At 36.3% G+C, this 23,917-nt stretch overlaps 1 protein-coding gene across 2 annotated transcripts; it reads right to left on the bottom strand.

The window, feature by feature from the left end:
• Positions 1 to 3,458: 3,458 nt before the first annotated feature.
• Positions 3,459 to 23,583, bottom strand: sh3bp5lb (SH3-binding domain protein 5-like, b). Of its 2 annotated transcripts, XM_067411257.1 has the most exons (7): positions 23,342 to 23,583; positions 23,007 to 23,259; positions 22,716 to 22,778; positions 20,283 to 20,411; positions 15,324 to 15,485; positions 11,774 to 11,947; positions 3,459 to 8,313 (listed from the first exon to the last, which is right to left on the bottom strand). In XM_067411257.1, exons 2-7 carry the CDS (start codon positions 23,250 to 23,252, stop codon positions 7,690 to 7,692), a joined length of 1,398 nt encoding a protein of 465 aa, XP_067267358.1. In that variant the 5' UTR covers positions 23,253 to 23,259; positions 23,342 to 23,583; the 3' UTR covers positions 3,459 to 7,689. The 2 variants fall into 2 exon arrangements, with proteins under 2 accessions (XP_067267358.1, XP_067267357.1); XM_067411256.1 differs by having other exon boundaries at positions 23,007 to 23,583.
• Between the last annotated feature and the right edge of the window lie 334 nt (positions 23,584 to 23,917).

Below are 23,917 nucleotides of genomic sequence, written 5' to 3'. Positions count from 1 at the left end.
GTAATATAAACAAAAGCACACACACACACACACACACACACACACACACACACACACACACACACACATATGCATATATAGCGCACACATGCACACAAACACACACACACACACACACACACACACACACACACACACACACACACACACACACACACACACACACACACACACACACACACACACACACACACACACACACACACACACACACATATAGGCCTATATACCCTATGCAACTATTTAGACTTTCTATTTTTTTAGTAATGTAAAAAACTAAATGCTTAAACAAACAAGATTTACATCAAAGATAGAAATGATGCATCTATAAAAGTGTCGTGATGTATGAACTTTGTGAAAAAATGAGACTCGCTCCAGCCTGTAATGTACCTATCCAAATTGACAATCAAAATAATGCATTTTCTGATGTGTTTCCCCTCAGGTATCCCAGCAGTGGAATCAGTGAGTCACAAAGTCCTGAGTGAGAAATTTCAACATAATGAAAACCGGAAAAAGAGAGAGAGAGAGAGAGAGAGAGAGAGAGAGAGAGAGAGAGAAAACTGTGTGAGTAGCTCTGGTTACAAATGCTGGCAGTGACACCTCATCTTTCAGTTCAAACTCAGCTGTCATCATCTCGGCTGTCTCTTTCATAAACTCCCACATGTAATGTCACCTTCACTCTCTGCAGTCACAGAGAAATTAGTCTCTCACCTTAAACTGCCCTCATCCTCCCCTTTACTGCCCTTTCAACATGACAATTATCACATTTTACATCACATTCACCCTTTGCTCAGCTCCTCGCTCACTTTCTTTTCTCTCCCCAGTGGCCAGTTTCTATGAGTTCTCTGCTCGATATTTATATCATTGTTGAATAATTAAAGACTGAAGACGGAGGATAATCTCCTCCTCTCATTCTCTTTTCATTATGGAAGCCCTGTTCTCCAGCACATCGGATTGATTTCAGCTATCTGGAATGCCCTACTGCACTTGGCTCAACATTCACCTTAAAATAGCCCAAAAAAATCCTCGGAACTCGCTGTCCTTCTTGATTACAATTACCAAGCTACTGAATCAGTGTAAGTGGTAATTAGTTGTGTTTGTTAAGCCAAGCGTAACTACTACTATTGCTCATACGTAAACTCTAGTAATTCTAACAAGCCCTCAGGATGCATTAGTAACTGCATAGCCTGCATTTCTCATTTTCTACAGAAAATGTGCATAATCTAGTTGCATCATGTAAAATATCTCTGATATGGAAGCTTAGGCCTAATTGTGGGATAAAGTTTAGAAGAGGACAAAGTCACATTGGTAGATAGCAGAAATAAAATCATAAATATCGAACTGAGAGTCATGTAAGATATAAAGTCACAGTTAGAATGTCGCAAATGCAAAAAATAAGCAATTGTAATATATACAAAATTTGCAGTCACAAGAAATAAAGTTGCAATTACAGGAAAGAGTCATAACTGAGAGATATAATCGGATTGCAGGATATAATGGCTTTTCACACTGCACTTAACCCCGGGTTATCATCGTTTTTAAACACTGTTTTTAACCCTGGCTAGAGGAACGTTTCACACTTGTAATTTAGAAGCAGGGTTAGCACCGCTTTTTATCCACAGTGCGGTGCCAAACTTGTACAGTGTGAAATGATGCAGTGTTAGAATGTTACAGATAGATGCTTTGCAGCAGACAACCAAGACATTGTGTGCTTTGGATAGTCATGGAAACACCTTGCATAGTATATAAATGGTAAATTCAGCATTTGAGAAGAAAAATGTCAAATGCTGAGAGAAAATGCGACAATTTGAGTGACCGTTTCATTCTTAGCTTTATAATCAGAAATGTCCATTGTAGCATCTGGACTAATCAGGCAGACAAAATTATTCAATATATTTAATGAATTACCTATGAACTCACTTTATCAAAGCTCTGTGAACCCATCCCCCTAAAACTGCAACTAGCATCCCAAACTAGCTAAACTACAGGAAGAACTAGGTGTCCTGTTACAGATACTTGGACCTTTTACGATCAGGAACAATTTTGCAGAGACCAGTGACTCATTCTTTCTGAGAAGGACAAATAAACTCTCTTAAATATAACCACTTGGGAAATGTATAAACATGTATCCAATTTTCCCATATCACGACTTTCCTTTTATAGGCTTTATTCTATGTATTAATTCTCTCTTTTGAACTATTTTGGTATTAATGTTCCATAGTTGCAAATGTATAGTTGACTGAGATCACATTGGCAGCATGTTTGGTATCTACGGACTCCAACTTTCATTTCCTATTTGGTAATTTATGTTACATGTTACTAACTCTGTGACACATTAGTACTATAAGAATTTAGAGGGTTCTTTTCTCATTCATCCAATCCAGTGTCTTATGCTGATATCTTGCTACAGAACAAAGACTCGTAAAACTTCCCTCCGAGGGGACAACTCCTTATTGGCTCAGACACCTTAAGAGGGTGTGACATCTTCACCTCTTATATTCACTGATCACAAGATCAAACTCTTCTCTTATCTGCACATTTTTGGTGTCAGTGTTACTGACTGGACAAATGCAGCATGTGACCTGTTTACATAAAGGCTCTAGCATTCTGCATCCTCATTGCTGACTGTAATATCAAAGTTTTTTTCTGAATTAACTTTTCAAACTATACAGGTAAGAATGACGGTCTCTTCTTCACTCCAATCGTCGTGTTTTCCATCGCCGTTTGACATTTTTCCAATCATACACAGAAACGACTGTTTATAGCCTATACATCGCACAGTGTTTCCATGACTACCCAAAGTGCGTGAATATAAGCCATGTGATTGGTTGTCGGTTGCTAAGCATCTAGTTGTAACATTCTAACACCGCATTGTTTCACACTGTACAATTTTGGCACCACAATGCGGAGTTAACGCCGTGAAAGCACTAACTCTGCTCTGGAGCAGGATTTCATAACCCCGGGTAAAAAGCAGTGCTACACAGCAAAATCCCCAGAGTTAAATCTACTCTGCTCAGAGAACATATGATCCCTCTCTACATAGAGTTAAAAGAACACTGAAGCAGAGTTAAAGTTAATGAGATAATATGCTGTTTGTGGAGTTGTTTAATCAGATCTTGAGAGATTTAATGTCTTTTATCTTCAGTTGATTTCATCTAAGGCTGTGGCTGGAAGTCCTTTATTGTGTTTTTCTTCAGTGATTATGCTTGTTAACAGCAGGTGTTCATCACTAATGCTCAATCATAACTTAATCACTTAATTATCTCATTAACTTTAACTCTGCTTCACTGTTACTTTAACACTATATAGAGAGGGACCATATTCAATCTGAGCAGAGTTGATTTAACTTTGGGGATTTTGCTGTGTAACACTGCTTCTAAATTACAAGTTTGAAACGCTCCTTTACCCGGGGTTACGATAACCCAGGGTTAAGCATAGTGTGAAAAGCCCTAATGTGAAACTTCAGGTTATGAACACCCAGGATTAATTGTTAACCCGGGTAAATTATATGCACTGATAACCCAGGATTCCATTTACCCAGGGTTAACTATTTCAAGTGTGAAAATCACATTTTTAGATATAATGTCAGAATTTTCACAAATGCAAGTCCCAGTTGTGAGAAATAAAGTAGTAATTGTCAGATAAAGTTAGATTTGACACTTAACAAGATATAGTGCTGAGAAACAAAGAAGCAAAGTACAAATTTCACAATATAAAGTCACAAATGGGAGACCAAGTCACAATTATGAGATATAGTCAAAACTTTTGAGAAACGAGTTAAGCGACAAGATGTAAAGATACATTGTGAGTTATAATGTCTCTGCAAGTAGTTACATTGCGAAATATAAAGTCACCTCACAAAATATAAAATCACAATTGGGAGACACAAAGTAGCAATAACCTAAAATTAGCAACCACACTTTTATCTCTGCAAAGTGAAATTAAATTAGAAAAACAAGAGCATAGTTGTTAAATTCAAGTTTTAATATCTCTAACTGTGCAATAAATTAACATTTACAGAATAAGTTATCAGTCACGTAAAGATTATTTGTATTCATCATACATCAGCTTGTATATACATAGAGTTCCTGTGACCTTATGAATGGAGAGAGACAGCAGCATACTGGATTAACTCTACAGAGCATCTTCTATTTACTATGAGGAGAGGTGAGGAATCTGTACAGAAGAGGTTATGATGGGTGGGCAGGATGGATTTACAGGGTTTGTGGACAAAAAACTACAACAACTACATTTAAAAAAATGTCAAAACAACAAAAAATTCAGAAGAGGAGAGTAGGATGTAAACTTGCAAACAATACTGTACTGTCCACAGCACGGTTTGTTCGAACAGCTAGCATATTACATGATTTCAAAATGTATATCTGCAAAACACAGTTACGTCATCAAGTACACATCATTCATCATTCAGCCATTCCACTGTTGTTTTATTTACTCAACTTTTCTTGTAAAATTTCAGCAGGACACTCGTAAACTTGTAAACATGTTCTATTCTTGTCTTTCTAAGACAAGACCCTCTTTCATTCCTGGACTGACCTAAATTCTAATAACTCTCAAATAGAACAAAATCAATAAAAAAACAGTACTCTGGATCTGAAATATCACAAATGCCACAAATTGATGAGCTAGAACTTAATGTAACATGTTGTGCAAAATAATACCAAACTGACAGCCAAATGAAAACAATATTCCAAATATCTAAACTTGCTGAGAGAGACAGAGATGGGAACCAAATACAATATTAATAAAGGAAAATTCCAGGTAACATACAAGTGAAGTTCTATCAACAGCATCTGTGTCATATTCATAATCACAGAAAAGACTTTGACTCAGCTTTCAGTCACCTAAGCCTAAATGTGCGTAAAGTAACAATGGAAGCCTCTCAGGGAAGTGTACAGCAGTACCCATAGACCTCTATTGTAAGAGCATTTCTCTTTTCTGTGGTAACAGAGTTTGATCTTCAATGTTTAATGCATTTCTCATTTGTTTTCTTTCTTTCTCATTGTGTAAAGTGGTTTTCGGTCTTCCCCTCCCCCCCCCCGTTCCCGTGACCGAAAGTAAAACAGTAACTGAGAAGACGGGATCAGAGCGTGTGAACTACAAATCCCTGCAGACTGACTAAAATACCACATTAACCCCCCTCCTTATTGTTATTCATTAATTTGCCAAGAACATCTGAACCCCCTCTGCTATACTGCAGTGTTACAATAATGCCACGTCAATCAGTGTAAGTGTTTTAATACGCTCTTTCTTCTCGATTACTCCATTTCTTATGTCTGAAAATGGATTCATTATATTGATTTCTGAATCTTAGTCACCACCCCTAGAGAAGCTTTCTTCTCATTTGAACTATGCGGTAGGTTTGTTAGTTATGGAAGCCTGTTTTCACCATTTCCATAAAAAAATAAAATAAAAATGGCTGGTGTATTTTTTGTGGAATTACGCAATATAAAACTGTGAATCTTGCAATTGTGAATGTTTCTATTAACTGTGACTTTAGATCTACAGTTGCAACTTTGTATCTCACAATGGGCCTCATTCATAAAACATCAACAGAAATAAGTTAGAAGTTCATAAAACTGCTCCAATGTAAATTTTTGGAATTATGACAGAAATTATATGAAATTCCTAAACAAACTGCATTTAGGAATTTCTGATAACAAAATTAATTAGTTAAATACATTTCATTGATAAAAATGATTAAAAACACATTACATGGTCCATCGATTCTAACCATCAGTATTATTTGTCTGCAAGATTAACACTTTCATTGAATACTTTTTAAGTATATGGCTAATTAGTCTCTTTTGCATTTATACAATACTGGAGCCAAACCTGAAAGAAAAAAAAGTCCAATGAACCCATTACATTTCTGCAATTATTATGCTAATTGTAAATAAGCTTGCAGGGCACCTTATTTACAACATTGGAATTCTTTAAAATACACACATTTAGCTATAAAATCTGGTTTACAATGCACTTGTGAATCCGGAGGAGAGTTTTCGGGAAAGTTCATTTAACAAACAAATTACTCCGAATTTACTCAGTTTCATGAATGAGGCCCATCTTGACTTTATGTCTCACAAACTTTGAATTTCTATCTTACAATGGGTTTTGAAACCTCACAATTCAAGTTTAAATTTCACAATGTGACTTCATATCTCACGATTTGCGGCTTGATTTCTTAATTTGATCCAACCACTTGGTTGCTCAGGTGAAAACAGGCTTGCATGCCTTTGGGTTAGTTTACCCAAAAATGAAAAAAAAAAAAAATTGTCATCAATTACTTATCCTCATGTCGTTCAAAACCCTTAAGTCTTTCATTCATCTTCAAAACACAAATAAAGATATTTTTAACAAAATCAGACAGTTTTCTGTCCCTCCACTGACAGTCCACACAACTAACACTTTGTTGCTTCAAAAAGTTTCATAAAGAGACTGGATCACTTTTTATGATGACCAGATTGAATTTCAGCTTTTATTCACATATTAACATTGATCAGCTAACAGAAACAGAAGCTCAACCATACTTGATTGATGCGTGAGAACAAACCTCATTAGTTCTTTCGGAAGCTCAAACGTGCTGTGTAACACGTGAGAATGAACCTCATTGGTTCTCGCATGTCAAGCAAGTGCACTTGAGCTTCCGTTTACCATTATCTGTTGTGTATGTTGATGAATGTTTATATGTGAAAAAAAGCCTAAATTAAATGTATTCATTATATAAAGGTGATCGTGTCGCTTCAGAAAATTTGGACTAAACCACTCAATTCATATGGTTTATTTTTGAAGCGTCAAAGTGGTAGTTGCGTGAACTGTCAATGGAGGGACAAAAATCGCTCAGATTTCATTAAAAATATATCGGTAACACTGCACTTAAAGCCTTTAAGTATAATGCATTATTAAGGTATTCATAATATACGTTGTAATGCATTATATAATTTCCTAAATAATTGTAACCAAAGTTAAAATGCATTATAATATTTGCACATTCCTTGTTACATCTGAAATTGGTTGTGTGTCATGTTTTTTTTAATCTATTATACTTTATAAAGGTGTAACAATGTATTATAATATATTATAACTGTGGTTACGATTATACATGAGAACATACAATGCATTATAAAGAGCATTACAAGGCATAATTAATGCAATAAAAATACTTTTATAATGCATTATACATAAAGGACTTCAGTAAAGCATTACCAAAATATCTTCATTTGTGTTCTGAAGATGAACAAATAAGAACTAACCTTTAAAGATGAAGTGTGCAATTTTTTCGACATTCTCCTATTCTCAACCTAATGTGCAAATATAATGAAGCCATTTGTATGATGATTTCCCCTAAAAGTGTAAACTCCCGACCAGCCAGACAGAAACACTGGCTCAACCAATGGCATAGGTTAGGGGGTGGGACCATCTGTTTATGTAACCAATGGCAGACGGGTGAGTGTTTCGGGGAAACCTGTTAGAAAATAGTCTTTGTTTTTTCAGTTCTGTTTAGCGCCGATAGTGCCGCTGAAATTACACACTTCACCTTTAAGCAAATACTGAGTGTTTTCAGTCTGATTCATTTGTAGTCAGTTGAGAGTCTCGCCTGGAAGCCTGCAGGCAAGCTTTAGCCCACCAGGATTGGGGTGGAGTAACAGGCAACTCTAATTTCCTGTCTCCTCACAAACTAACACTTCTGTGGTGCTGCTTCACAAAGCTCTCCCGCTCTCTCTCTCTCTGCTGTCTGTCTGTCCCTGAGGCACCTTTCTCTGCATCCTGTCTCGAAAGGTTTGCCACCTCTCTTGCTACTATTGTGTCTTCAGCCCTAAATCCTCTCTCGCTCTCTGCCTCTTTCTCCTCACCTATTATACTTCCGACATCACTCAGGTCGCCCAAGTGCTCCACAGAATCGAACTTTTCCAGGTCGGAGGCAATTGTTTGCAGGCTTATGACTGACATGGAGTCTGACCCCGCCTTCTCCGCTCTCTCTCTTTGTCCCCAACCTGCCTCCCTGTGTTTCTCTACCCACTGCCGGGTTTTCTCTTGATCGGCCCAGTCATTATCCATTAAAGGATTGGCCACCACCCCTGCATATGCTCCTGCTTGAATTATACCCTCTGACTCTGCCCCGACCGGAGAGCTCCGCCCCCCACGGGCCCTGTTGCGCTCTCTGGCGGCGCGAATGCGCCCCCTTTGCGCATGGATCTGCTCGCTGATTTGCTCAAGGTTGCGGAGGGCGATAGAATACCGGGTCTTCACCTTCGCCACCCGTTCCTCCAGCTGAACGACTTTGGACTTGTGCTCCTGTTAATGAGTGGGGATAATCATAGCACATTGGGTAAAATTATTATTATTATTATTATTATTTTTATTTTTTTATTTGTCATGTTCTTGCACCATATATATTAAAGACATTATAATGACTAAAAACGGATGATCATCCATCAGAAAATATTTAGGGACACACTAATACTGAAATTCAGGCTGATACGATAAGCCAGGGGTGCTCCTGTAGGGTCGCTGTCCTTCAGAATTCAGCTCCAACCCCAATTAAGCACACATGAAACTTGAAACTTCCAGCCAGGTGTGCTGAGGCTAGTTGGAGCTAAACTCTGCAGGAGAGTGGCCCTCCAGGACCAAGTTTGGACACCCCTGTGATAAGCCAATGATTATTTTCATGTTAAGGTTGATAACCAATAAATGACATATTTTACCCAGGCTGGCAAAATGAGTCTGAATGTGCACAGGCAAATGTTGAGCTACAGGCAAAACAAGTGAAAAATGTCAATTTTGGTCGAAATGGAGTTTTTAACAAAAATTTGTTCATTAAGCCCTCGTCTAGCGAACCCAATGCTCCAAATAGCAATTACACATCTAAAAGTATCATTATTTGTATGTTTTTTGAGAGGAGTACCTTTCCTTTGACCATGAATATTGCCATTTTTCTCTGCGATTCTCTGAGTTCTCTTTCAAACTCACGCTGATGTAAACAAAATGATCTTACTCGCGCTGACTGAGAGATCCAAATCATGCGCACAAAGATGCCTCAGACAGAGCGTGATCCTGATATACACACATACACAGAATTACAGTATTAAAAATAAAAAATAAAATAAAAAAATCTGTCTTGATGAGTATTCACTCAAACATTATCAGTTATGTCTTGGTTAACTGTTTGGTTAACTGTCGGGGAAAAACATCCGATGTGTAACATTATATTAGATCCGTGTGATACAGTAGGTCTTATTAAATTAACTTTCACTGTTGCTAGTTTCACTCAATCCATCCTTGTTCACGTTACTTAAACTCATGTAACTAGATGAACTTAACTGAGTGGTTTCTACTAAAAATTAGTATTGTCAGCTTTACTTTATATGTGTTTGTTCAGTCAACTTAACATTGCTGAGTCAAATGCACAAATTAATGTTGACATAACTAACTGGGCAGTGGATCCATAGTTCCCAGCATGTTTTGCAAAGGACTGCATTAGGAGAGTAAATTTAGGGATTAAAGTTTTATTTAGGGATAAAAGTATTTTATGTGTTTTTCAGTAAAGGGAAAAATGGTGTTTGTTTATGATAGTGTTTAATGTTCAGTTATGTTGGACATTTAGAGGAGTGTCTGTATTTTTTTTAAATTTTGTGGTTACCATTGTGCAGAAGAGTGTTGCATGTGTTTAGACTGTGATCAAAGTCTGTGTACTCAAAAACATTTTGTCAGCTTTACTTGAATTTCTTTTGTTCATACAACTAAATTGTTATTTGTACAAATTACTCAATATAGTTGCGTAGAACCACTTGACATTTTTTTTTTTTTAAGTAAATCCAACAGTTTATTGTTTTGAGTGTAGGCTTCATTAATGTTAATCAAACAATTGTGGAATAATGGAAAAAAACTTAAATATATATATTTTTCCCATAGATATGGGTTTTGACTTGGTGTGTCCCAAATTAGGTGTTATTACCAGGGATTTTACGTAGTGCTGGGTATGACCAAAAATTTATATCACAGTATTTTTCAAAATTATATCTGTTTCACGGTATATGACGGTATTTTTTTTCCCCATGCATGACCAGGCGTTAACCACATTTTCACTGCTTGAGAGAGGAAATACTGCAGTAGATTGACTAGAATGCCATGTTTTACTCTCATGATGAGTGAATATTGTAGAAAAATTCCACACTAGAGTTAATACAGGTTTACAAAGCCCCACAAAACGATGCTATGGGGAGACAACCAATAAAACACAGACCTGCAACACACTCATTACAGACACATGAATATTAAAATATGACCATGGAGATAGAATAAAAAAAGAGTTGAGGGCAACTTAAGCATTTTATAAATCTAACCCTTTATAAAAACAAACTCCCAAAACGAGGGAGAAACACGTAAGAACATTTAAACTGTCTAAGGATATTGTCAGTAGCCTACATTTAAGAGCACTACAGTCTCTGAACAAATGACACACGTAAGTTTAACACAAAGAATAAAGCAGTTAAATTTTTGCCCATTCTTCTTTGAATTGTCAGTCTATTTATTAACTTACATCATCTTCTGTGTAGCAGAATAACCCATCGTGTCATCGCGGTCGTGATCAGACGTAGCCTACAGTTCAGTGTCCTTTGCATAACGTTACATTTCATTTCAAGAAGACGTGATGAAATATGTGCGCATACAAGCTGCAGGTTCATGTTTAGAGCACTAGAATATATGAAATAGGTCCATAAAAAAAACTTAGACCGGAGCGAGCGTGTTTATATCTGATATATCCATATGGAGAAAGTTGTTAATCTCATCACGGCGCTCCGTGCAGAAACCGCTCTATCTCGCGCGCCGCGTGTAGTTTGAATTCTCCGCTGTAATCAAGGGCTGAATCCGAAATCGCCCCCTATAACCTCAAATAGGGCATTATTTGAGGGGAAAGCCATTTGTAGTGGTGTCTGAAACCATAGTGGACGTTATTGAGTGCACTCATTCAATCTCACATTGCACCGCAATAACGAGTGTACTGTCCGAATTCACTCACTCGTTTTCATTCACTCTTGCAAGTGAACAATATAAGTGGATAAAGTAGGGAATAGTGAATGAGGCATTAGGGGTTGATTTCGGATTTACCATAGGCTGTGATGCAATCTCAGCTGTGCTCTCACTACAGTGCAACAGTGAAACGGGACGCTCTCAGTGACGGGCTGCACCGCGTTCCGTTGGTTAAACGACATATACCGGTATTGCGGTATCATCAAAATTCATATCATAACAAAAATAAATACCGGTATTCAGTATGAACCGGTATACCGCCCAGCACTAATTTTAAGGTATGGTTGCTAGGTGATTTTGTTTCAGAACCTTCAGAAAACTTTAACTCGATTTTTCTTAAAATTGACTTTGCTGACTCTATCGACTTCAAAAAGGTAGGTCAGAGGTTTTTTTTTGTCGGATTCCAACAAATCATACATCATTTAGAAGAATTTTTTTAATAGAGACTGAGAGAATAACTAATGAATTTTTGAAAATTTGCTTATTGCAACTCATTTTGCCAGCACAGGGTCACATATATTTTAAAAAAATTATACGATTTATTTTAATCTATACTAAAATATTAAACTAAAAAGATTAGTTTGTATGCTGTAAGTGTGAAGTTTCTGTTCTTTGTGCCCATCCCTAGTTTGCATTTCATAGAGGATTTCATTTTGTTACTTAAATCAATATGGCCAGCAGACCTTGAATACCTGTATAGTGGATGCCAGTCTCTGATGCATACCTCTAAGATGTGGTTGAACTGAGCCTTGAGCTCAAAATAAGGTTTGGACTTGATAATGACTCTCTTAAGGGCCTTCTGTAAAGTCTGCACACGCGCTTCTGCTTCCTGACAAAGCTGAGTGACACGCTGGTGCTCCCTCTCGCTCCTCAAACGCTCCTCCTCTGCCTCGTTCACCTAAAAAAAGCAACATGTCAAATGTGATATCCTGTTCTGTTTTCACACATGAAAGAAATTAAATCGAATATATTGTCATATCTTTCTGTATCATTCATACAAAGATTTGACAAAGAATCAATATCATATCACCACTGTCAATAATGGAATCAATAATGGATATTCTTTTAAGAGCTTGTTGATATTTAGATTACTCTTCCCCCCAAGGAACTAACAGCTGAAGAAAATGTAACAATATCAATCTGTCTACAGCAGTGTTTCTCAAAGTGTGGGGCACGCCCCACTGGTGGGGAATACAAACATGACAAGTGGGGCGCGACAAATGGGAGGAAATTTGTTCATTTTTGTGCCCATCTCTATTCAGCTTTTGAGCGGTATGGGCCCACGTATGGGATTTTTATTTCTGTGCCCTTGAGAGTACGGTCCCACATATGGGATTTTTATTTCTGTGCCCCTGAGAGTACGGTCCCACATAGGGGATTTAAAATGTTCAGTGACATGGCATAAGACTCAAACTGTGCTTTCACGCTTTGGCTGGTGCTGAGCCAGAGACAGACGCGCGCAGCAGCGTTTATCATATATCACAACTATGCAGCGTTTTCAACAACATAACGTTCATTTTAGGTTTCAGACATTTAAATATACATAAGTACTACTAGTAAAATGATACATTTTGAGTTTGTAATACACACTGATGTCTATGGAAACAGCAATAACAATCAATTCAAATATAATTTGCCGACATATTTTATTCATATCAGATACAAATAGTGTAAGGAACTATAAAATTTACTCTATTTTCTCCCAGATCACCGGCCACGTACTTACGTGTATTTCGGGAGAAACTGATGAATTCATGTGCTGTAATTCTGACTGACAGGACTCTCTGACCGGCTGTGCAAACAAACATGGCGGCGTGTATATTGCTTTATACAAACCCGATTTCAAAAAAGTTGGGACACTGTACAAATTGTGAATAAAAACAGAATGCAATGATGTGGAAGTTTCAAATTTCAATACTTTATTCAGAATACAACATAGATGACATATCAAATGTTTAAACTGAGAAAATGTATCATTTTAAGGGAAAAATAAGTTGATTTTAAATTTCATGGCACCAACACATCTCAAAAAAGTTGGGACAAGGCCATGTTTGCCACTGTGTGGCATCCCCTCTTCTTTTTATAACAGTCTGCAAACGTCTGGGGACTGAGGAGACAAGTTGCTCAAGTTTAGGAAAAGGAATGTTGTCCCATTCTTGTCGAATACAGGCTTCTAGTTGCTCAACTGTCTTAGGTCTTCTTTGTCGCATCTTCCTCTTTATGATGCGCCAAATGTTTTCTATGGGTGAAAGATCTGGACTGCAGGCTGGCCATTTCAGTACCCAGATCCTCCTTCTATGCAGCCATGATCTTGTAATTGATGCAGTATGTGGTCTGGCATTGTCATGTTGGAAAATGCAAGGTCTTCCCTGAAAGAGACGACGTCTGGATGGGAGCATATGTTGTTCTAGAACAAGGATATACCTTTCAGCATTGATGGTGCCTTTCCATATGTACATTTAACTTTAAATAAAAATATAAAAATAAAATATAAGTTTATGAAATTTGTAAATTATTGCATCCCTTTTTTATTCACAATTTGTACAGTGTCCCAACTTTTTTGGAATCGGGTTTGTAGATCAAGATAAAAATGTTTTAGAAAGGTTTTTAATGACAAAACACACTCACATACACATATTTGAGAATCTGAATATCAGATAGTTAATGACATGGTAAGCCTGTGTAAATATTTTCAATAAAAAAGGAGAAACTAAATAAAAGTGATACATCTGCCATACAGTGTTATTTTGGCTGCGGTGTATAACGTTACAAGCTTGAAGCGTCGCCATTGAAAAAATAGGGGAAACGTTCTAAAATAACGGTCGCATTTAAAAAAACAAAAAGAAAGAAAAAACAACAGCTAGAATATTTTAACTTTCAAGCAAAGTGATAGGCTAATATAACTGCACTTTTATTTTCTCTATTTGTATAATTTGTATAATGCTGTTATTTGATGTTATCTTTTTAAAATGTGATGTTAATAAAATAAATTTTAATAAATTAACAGTTAAACTTAAAGTTAGTTACCATTTTGTTGGGGCGATTGGGGACAGGTGGGGCTCAGAACCCTTCCCTACCTCCAAAGTGGGGAATGGCAGAAAAAGTTTGAGAAACACTGGTCTACAGTGTGAACGTCCAATGTTTTCTGAATATTTACTTGACAAGGCTGGTTCTGAAACTTTCAACTCTATTTGTATCTTTGTTCTATCACATTGATTATTTCTTCTATATTACTGGTAATTTGTTTTATTCTATATTTTATTACTGTATACTTAAATGGTAAATTGAAAACAGGCAAAATTTACTTTAAACCAACATGAATTGCCTGAATAACACATTTCATTCCTGTAAAGTAACGTATTTCAAAGTAAGAAAGGATATTGAATTTGGAAATTGAATGGATTGTTAAAAGTGGTCATTACAAACCAGAATGGAGCCAGGCCAGTTTGCTAAAATAATAAATAAAAGAAAAGTTACTTCAGAGTAAGAGCAAAAAGTTAAAGATTACAAAAGACAATTTGTTTCTTTGTCCTTTTTATTACTGACTGTTTAGTTGATTAATTTGAAAAATTAATGCAATGTTTACATCATTTGCATTTTATTCTATTCCTTGTAATTAGTTTCTGTACTTAATTGTATTACTGTTTACTTGAATGATTCATTCATAAACCTGAATCAGTGTTTACTTCATTTGTAAGTGTGTTCTATTATTTTATCTGTTCTAATGCATGTCATTTGTTTCTGTTCTTTATTTTATTACTGACCGTTCAGGTGAATAATTAATTGAAAATCATGAGGCAATGTATTGTAATAAAGGAGTGTGTTCAATAGCATATTAAGAATTTTCAAGAATCTTGAAACTCCCCTGGCAATGGTACCTAATGAAATTTTGGTGTCAACCCAACTGTAAACAAAAACCGTGATTTCACATTGGAAAAGTGCTGCTCTATTTTACTGACAGGGCTAGAATAAAATATAAATGAAGATGTGTAAACCTTGATCTTTAAGTGTAAGTGTGCATTCATCAGCGTTATTGATTGCCCCCACTGTGACAATCTAAGCCACGCTACAATCCATACTATCCAGCTGTGCACACTTAAATAAGACACTTTAGGATTTAACCAGCAAAATCTATACTTGTGACTATGAGGGATTGATTGATTTTAGCAAGTAAGACCTGTTGTAAACCTAAGAGCTCTTGTGTTTTTAGTTAAGTTATGCCACCGCCTTTTGCTGTAATTATCAAAGAGCAATGCTGAGTCACTGCGTCATACCTTGGCTGTGGCGTGGTTTAGCATCTCCTGCCAGGTAGGGTCCAATGTGTTCCTGTCAGCCAATAAACCTTGCTCAGCCACATAAACCATCTCTCTGGCAGCCGTGTGCATGGAGACAGCCCTCTCGTACCTCAGCGCTGCCTTCTGGGTCTCCTGTTGAGCCTGTGGGTAAGGTCATCCATCATATTTCATATACAGAAATCAATCACTCAGCTCTGTAAACATGCAGCCAATCAGAAGAAGGGATGCTGACCTTACAGAGAGCCATAAAGTGAATGGGGACTGCAAATCTTTCCAAACTTTATATCAGGTTATATATATGTAATAAAACACTAGCTAAAGGATGTGGTATTAGTATGGAATTATACTACACTACTATGGCAATATTATTTTTTATATAATAAAAGAAAATGCCAGAGAGAAGTCCTCTGTATAGCACTTCACAAACCACAAATCATAACCACTCATTTTAAATAAACTGGGTGAAATGGCCAATAGGATTTTAGGTTGGTTAAGCTGACAGCCAATCATCCCGCACACAAGGCTGGATCTGAAAACCGTTTAGCTCAAAAAGCCTGGCTTGCTGTCAGTGAAAATTGCTGTTCGCAGATCAGAACACCCAAACTAATCAATAAAAGTCAGGAACTGAGAATGGCAGGCCATAATTCATTGGGATAACTTGCTGGAAATATGGCATCCTTGCCAAGGATGATATCGAACTTTGGCTATGTTCACACATCGACTACCACTTTTATTAGCAGACTCTTGAAATGAGTCCATGAATATCATCAAATGGAAATGTGTGTGTAAATGTAACCCTATTTAAAATTTAAAACAGCGCTGACAACCGAAATCTGCTGCTGTGTGAATGAAGCCTTTGTTTTGCACAATATTCATCGATTAAGATTTATTAAAATCTTTTAGGAAAGTAAAATGAAAAAAAGAGAATAAAAAAATACATTTCACAGACTGTAATGATGTTTTTTTCTTCGTAAATCTGTGTTTTTTTTTTATTTTTTTTTTTTTACATATTTAATTAAAAACAAAAATGTGAATTTTTAACACTATACTTTGTGTTAAATTACTTTGGCATAAAATTTCAGAAAATTAGTACTGCGTGAGTGTTTCTAACACAATGGCTGAGGAAGTGATGGAAAATGTAACATCTTTCTCTCTTCTGACCAATGTAATCAAGCTCTACTTTTTTGTGGTCGTAGATGCTATCATGGATTTTTTTCTTTTGCAATTGGAGCGAATGGGAACGCAAAAATTATATTTTTTGTAGTTTCCGTTTACATGACCCGAGACATTTTTTAAAAGTTGAACTCAATCAAATTTGCCTTGATCTTTTGACATATAAGAGTCTTTGTACCCTTAAAAGGTTAGTTCACCCAAAAAATAAAATTCTGTCATTAATTACTCACCCTCATGTCGTTCTAAACCTGTAAGACCTTCGTTCATCTTTGGAACACAAATTAAGATATTTTTTATAAGATCCGATGGCTCAGTGAGGCCTGCATTGCCAGCAAAACAATTAACACTTTCAATGCCCAGAAAGCTACTAAATACGTATTTAAAACAGTTTATGTGACTACAGTGATTCAACCTTAATGTTATGAAGCGACAAGAATACTTTTTGTGCGCCAAAAAAAAAAAAAAAAATCTAGTGATGGGCGATTTCAAAACACTGCTTCATGAAGCTTCGAAGCTTTGTGAATATTTTGTTTCGAATCAGTGGTTCGGAGCGTGTATCAAACTGCCAAAGTCACGCCCCCCAGTGGTGAACCATTGAAATTTCAAAACACTTATGAAGTAACGAAGACTCATTTACTGAAATCACATGACTTTGGCAGTTTGATCTGCGCTCTGAACCACTGATTCGAAACAAAAGATTTGTAAAGCTTCGAAGCATCATGAAGCAGTGTTTTGAAATCGCACATCACTAGATATTGTTGAATAAAGTCATTATTTTATTTCTTTGGCACACAAAAAGTATTCTCATCGCTTCATAACATTAAGATTTAACCACTGTAGTCAAATGAACTGTTTTAAATACGTCTTTAGTAGCTTTCTGGGCACTGAAAGTGTTAATTGTCTTGCTGGCAATGCAGGTCTCACTGAGCCATCGGATTTAATTAAGAATATCTTACTTTGTGTTCAGAAGATGAATGAAGGTCTTATGGGTGTGGAACGATATGAAAGTGAGTAATAAATGAAAGAATTTTCATTTTTTGGTGAACTAGCCCTTTACAGTTTCATAGTAGGGATATGACCTAATGATTTAATTGAAAATTTGACCTCAATTACAATTTTTTGCCCTCATAGTTCACTGACAAGGTTTGTACATATTCATGACTATTAAACATAGAAGCTCACTTTTAGCTGTATTTTAACACCATTGCATACAACAACTACACTTAAGAGTAATCAGATACTGATAAAGAAAAATTATTTTTAATTTTTGCATTCTGTCTTTAGTACATTTTTATGAAAAAGAGCATTTAGTTTATCTGATTTCAAGCTGGAGTAAAAAAAAAACCTTCCTGAATGTATCCCGAAGAACTGAAAAGACTTTCTGATGTACATTTTAAAGACCATGCTATGTGATTTTATTTAGAGGCAGAAATTATATTATTTTATATTATTTTGTTCAATACAGTGATAAAGGCTATGCATTATCGAAAATAACCAAGATGGCTTGAACACAGACAAACCATATACTGTCAAAATGGTGTTAATTCTCTTCATGTTAAATCATTCAAAACATCTCTATCTGGATTTTAAATGCACATTTCATACGGATTACATAATCAGAGAGTAGCCTATTTCTTTTAGTTTTTAATTGTTTCATTTAAAAGTAGTCATTTCAAGCTTTCTATAGATATATTTCTAATGTCTGTGAGGCAAGTAGCCTATAAGCTAAGTTTCGGTTCATTTATGAGACGAGCTCCAGTTTACATGCAAGTGATCGCGCCGGCGGCTCAATTGTATTGTCTGCTTTATTTGCTTCTATTTAAATCCAGGCAATTGGTTGAAATATTGATTAAAATTAAGATACAATTTATACAAAATGAAAATCACTTTAACAAAAGGCTTTCTACAAAACAAAACTTAATGAAGTAGTCAAAATCATGTCTGACCCACTCCATGTCTCCCGATATATTGCGCATCTTATGACGTAGCTATCCTATCTTACTCGTGCTGTTCACTTTTCATAATCAATACAGATTCAATAAAAAAAACATTATAATATTTAAAGATAAATATGAAACTAAAAACATTTTCACTCGCATGCTCTGCTGTGTAGAGAATCTCCTCTGTCTTATCAGACAACATGATTTTGCACGGCAATAGCAGCTGCGCGTGCTGCATCTTCTGTGTTATGTCAGATGGCAGCATTATGGTGCAATACCGCCACCTATTGTACTCATCCAGGTACTGGCGCTGGATTATTTTCGTGTCATATTATCATGTGTATTATTCATTTTAAATATTACGATATATTGTTATTATTACAGACCCGTAATTAACACAATATCGATTTTTCATGTTTTAAATATCACGGTTATCGCCAATACCGGTATACTGCGACACCCCTAGTTCGTAACATTTCTTACAGATTTCTGCTCGTTGTAAATCAGATACAGAGCATCTGTAGCATTGCTGTGGGTTGTAAGTAGTTACTTCAAAATTAGAAAAATATATGCTATAACTTTTGGGTTTCTAAGCTATTTTAGTGATAAATCACAGGACAGCGTTGACGAGTTTCTGCGCTCCCCTCTGTACGTGCGATCTTGATGTGCGAGCTATTGAATAGTTTTATATCATCGCACAATAGGCCCCGCCCACTGCCGTTGGCTGTGAACGGCTGACACTTGCCTACACCTGATGCGAGCAAATAGAAGAGTAAATAGAAGCGTAAATGAACTTTCGCTTTGCAGCGTCCTGTTTACATAGCTGTAGAGACTTCAGAAGGATACCAGTGTCAGGAACAAGTGGATGGTTAATTTTTAATGGCGTCCTGGATTGCGTCGGAGTATTACATGTTTGTTTGGAGAATTTGACTGCAGATTATTTTGTAAACGAGGCACAGTGTAATGGAGTGTTTGTAACTTTTGTTGACAGATGAAGCAGTCAGCTGTATTGAATCTGACAGTAGCTGCATCGCAAACTGTAAAAAAAATGATTTCATAATGCTTTGTCTGTAAATGATGGTTTTATATGGATAATGTTTTCAAAACACTTACTCACGTGCCATAGCGAGTGGGCATTGATACTGTTCCCTTTGAAAATTACCCATTTTAAAATGCAAAGCTCATGGCGACATGCTCAAAACAGCAATACAAGACATGATGCTGTGCCAAAGAGCTGCTCTACAGTGGATGAATTTAAAGAATCAAACTTTACAAGGGCATTTTACAGTGTAAGTTGTCTATACACACACAAGCAAAAAATTATAGATAAACTAGTTGAACATTGTGACGGTTCCTTTATCAATATGGAAAACAACCACTACATTTATGAGCTTGCCTTGTCTACTCATCCACTCTCAAACTTATTTACAGTTTTTCCATGAGAGGGTCTGATGGCCAAGTCAGAGTTTCAATTCAGTGCTGCTGGTTCAACTGTTTTCAATTACTCTCTATAGCCACAGCTAAACGATTTTCATCAACTCAATTACATATTCAAAATTGGCTGCAAAAACACTAATGAAAAGTGATGTGCAAATCAAATCTTGTGTTATCAGGGTTAATCACATTAACACACTAACTCTTTCGCCATAATGACCACTGCACTGACAAATGTCTTCTGGTTCAGCGGGAGGATTTTGTGCAATAATGAGAGTCTGGAAATGAATCAGCAAACTACAAAAACATCTTGAACTCAACTGAGACGATATGAAGCACAAACACGCAATATTATGTTCCCTTGCTCTCTAATACACACACACTCACACACCTCTTTAGCGAGTCTACGGGCTTCATAGTAAGGTCTTGCTTTTTCAATGCAGGCTCCCAGCTGAGAGCCCTGAGCGTTAAGTTTGCGTGCCGAGTCTGTAAGGATCCTCCTGTAGCTTGATCTCGCTTCCTAAATGAGTGTTAGACAGAGATAACGAGAAAGAGTGAGGAAAAACAATGCTTTACTTGGCATGATTAGTAAAACATGTAAACAATACATATTAATACTCCAGTTTAGTGGTTCTCAACTGGTGGGGATGATTTGCAACCCAAACATGGCTCATAAAGACAGTAGAAAAAACATATTGAATGCAAATAATAAAATGCAACAAAATGCATAATTAGGAATAGGATACCAAAATAAATTTTAAAAGAGAGGAGAAAACACTTTCCATATCTGTTTTTGTTCAAAGGCTGAGAGTTTTCTTTCTTCTTTCACCTTTATTAGATTATACGGTGAAAGAGAGAGACAAGAAGTAATGGGTAAATAAGCGAAGACTAGGATTTGTCTTTTTCCTTCTTTTTTATTTTATTTTTAGGAGTAAATATTGTGTCATACACGACTGTTCAAATGTTTGGGATCTGTTCAAATTTTTAATGCTTTTGAAAGAAGTCTCTTATGCTCACCAAGGCTGCATTTATTTGCTAAAAATACAGCAAAATATTATATTTTAAAATAACTGTTTTATATTTTAATATATTTTAAAATGTAATTTCTTCCTGTGATGGCAAAGCTGAATTTTCAGCATCATTACTCCAGTCTTCAGTGTCACATGATCCTTCAGAAAATATTCTAATGTGCTGATTTGCTGCTCAAGAAACATTTCTTATTATTATCAATGTTGAAAACAGCTGTGCCGCTCAATATATTTGTGGAAATTATCAATTTACTTTAGGATACTTTGAGGAATAGAAAGTTCAAAAGAACAGCATTTATTTTTAATAAAGTTATTTTGTAACATTATAAATGTCTTTACTGTCACTTTTGATCAATTTTATTGCATCCTTGCAGAATAAAAGGTTTTTTTTTTTTAATCTTACTGACTTGTTTTGAACAGTAGTGTATTGTAAATATTGTTATTCCATTTAAGCTTTCATTACATTGCATTTTTGCATTATGTATATTATATATCACCCTTGTATCAGCCCTGCTCACACATTGATCAATCATAAAAAACAAACCTATATTAGTCATCCACTAAAAAAAAAAACTGTAAACTTGAACAAATTTTGGCTTCACAAATAAGAGGTAAAGACAACAAAACATGTGAAGTGATCAATGTCAACTAGTGTAACCAAATGTGATTGTAAGACATTATGCCACTCGACTCTGTCTCTCATTTCAGTGCATCATATGTGCATTCTGAATAAAGATATTAGTTGTGTCCCAAAAGACACACTATATGGTATGCATGCACTCTACCGTCTAGTGTATAAATGTTAAAGGGTTATTTTGACATCAGAGTCTGATATCCCTTCCCCCTCCGCTATGTAAGTAAAGCTGTGACAGTTGAGTGCATGAAATATCCCATATTGCACACTTCTGTTTTACAGTTAAAGGGTTGGTTCACCCAGAAATGAAAATTCTATCATTTAATACTCACCCTCATGCCGTTCCAAACCAGTAAGACCTTCCTTAATCTTTGGAACACAAATTAAGATATTTTTGTTGAAATATAGGGAGGCCTGCATAGGGAGCAATGACATTTCCTCTCTCAAGATCCATTAACGTACTAAAAACATATTCAAACCAGTTCATGTGAGTACAGTGGTTCACTATTAATATTATAAAGAGACAAGAATTTTTTTGGTTTCAGGAAGCTTGCTTCACGCGCCAAAGTCACGTGATTTCAGCAGTTTGGTGGTTTCACATGCGATCCGAATCATGATTCGATACACTGATTCATAATGCTTCGAAGCTTCCTGAAGCAGTGTTTTGAAATCAGCCATCACTATATAAGTTGTTATTTTGTTTTTTTGGTGCACCATAAATATTCTCATTGCTTTATAATATTAATATTGAACCACTCTATTAATTGAACCATGTTTTTAGTACATTAATGGATCTTGAGAGAGGAAATGTCATTGCTGGCTATGGAGGCCTCACTGAGCCATCGGATTTCAACAAAAATATCTTAATTTGTGTTCCAAAGATTAACAAAGGTCTTATGGGTGTGGAACGTCATGAGGGTGAGTAATAAAAGACATTATTTTCATTTTTGGGTGAAGTATCACTTTAAGTGCATTATCCATGTATTTGAAGTGCTCTTTTTCTTTTTTGGAACTTTTAGTGTGAAAACACTACTCAAGCTATTTATACTAAAAATGGCATAGAATAGCTAGTAAGTGCGCAAATTGAGACACATCGACTGTCTAAGTAGGCAGTGGCACCTCAACAGAATAGAGAACAGCAGTAGTCACACATATTACTCACGTCCAGCTGTAGTTCCAGTCTGTTGATCTCATCACTAGCCTGATTCAAGTGTTCCAGCTCCTCCTGACAAATGGAAAACAAGGAGGAAAGATAGCTGACGTTCAATTACTATTAATATATGCATTAAATAACAGACATAAGTATATGAATTTATACAAAACCAGCAAAATCACACTCAAACAAATCATTTTGCCAATAAAAACCATTAATTGAAGCTAATTGTGAATATTATGTCATAGTTCAATGCACCTGTCACAATATCAAGTTTATTATGGGTCCAAATCTTAATACCTGAATCCTGGGGTCTAGCTCTTCCTCATACTGATCCTCATCTTCATCAAACTCAGGCTTATCTTTCTCCACCACTTCACTGTTCTCGGTTTTTCTCGTAACTTCTTCGTTTCCTCCGTCCCCGCTTCTGTTTTTCAGGGTGTCGTCCCTCTCCTCAGCCTCCACCCCGGCGCTCTCCTCTCTCCACTCCCCTGACTCAGGTTCCCCGGATCCGGGGGGGTTCTCACGCTGCCGCCCCGGTTCCATCCGTGGCCTTGAGAATGACCCGTTTTGCTCTTATGAACGAGAATATTTAAGTGCTTAAATGTTTGCCATGCCTATAAATATATATTTACCCGAGAATTTGACGATACAGCGCTACATAATCGGTGCATGAGTGTCATTTAACGGCGCAGGCGTGTTGTTTGCAGCGGTAGCGTCATGCAGTGTAGCTGACAGCGCAGAATGACCCGGGCTGAACCGTTAGCTTAACGGCTAACTGCAGAAATCACAGTCTTTCCAGACCGCACTGCTCATACATACAGCGACTGCTCCAGCCAAACATCTACACGGTTACTGTTATTGTCATTTCAATATTGGTAGTATTGCTAGTTCCCGTTATTTCTTTCCCTTCTTGTTTCTTGCTCTCTCTCTAGCTGCTTTTTTGTTTTTGTCCAGGATGATTTTTCCCCCCCATGGAAACCAAAGTTTCCGCCTAATTTCCATAGTTATTCATTGGAACTACTGTAAAATCATACTAAATTCATTTAAAATCTTCAAACTGAAATTTTCTGCTATTTTAATTTGTTTATTTGATGACAGTGGTGGCTAATACAAAATTAGCTTTTTTTTTGTACTAACAAAAATAAGTATATACATTCCATCTAAAAATTAAGTATTTTTTGGATTTGTTTTTTCCTCCACACATTTTG

The sequence above is a fragment of the Chanodichthys erythropterus genome, chromosome 15 (assembly GCF_024489055.1).
Source record: "Chanodichthys erythropterus isolate Z2021 chromosome 15, ASM2448905v1, whole genome shotgun sequence".
NCBI lineage: Eukaryota > Metazoa > Chordata > Actinopteri > Cypriniformes > Xenocyprididae > Chanodichthys > Chanodichthys erythropterus.
Note: the sequence above shows the minus strand (reverse complement) of the source record. Positions and strands in the feature narration are given on the sequence as shown.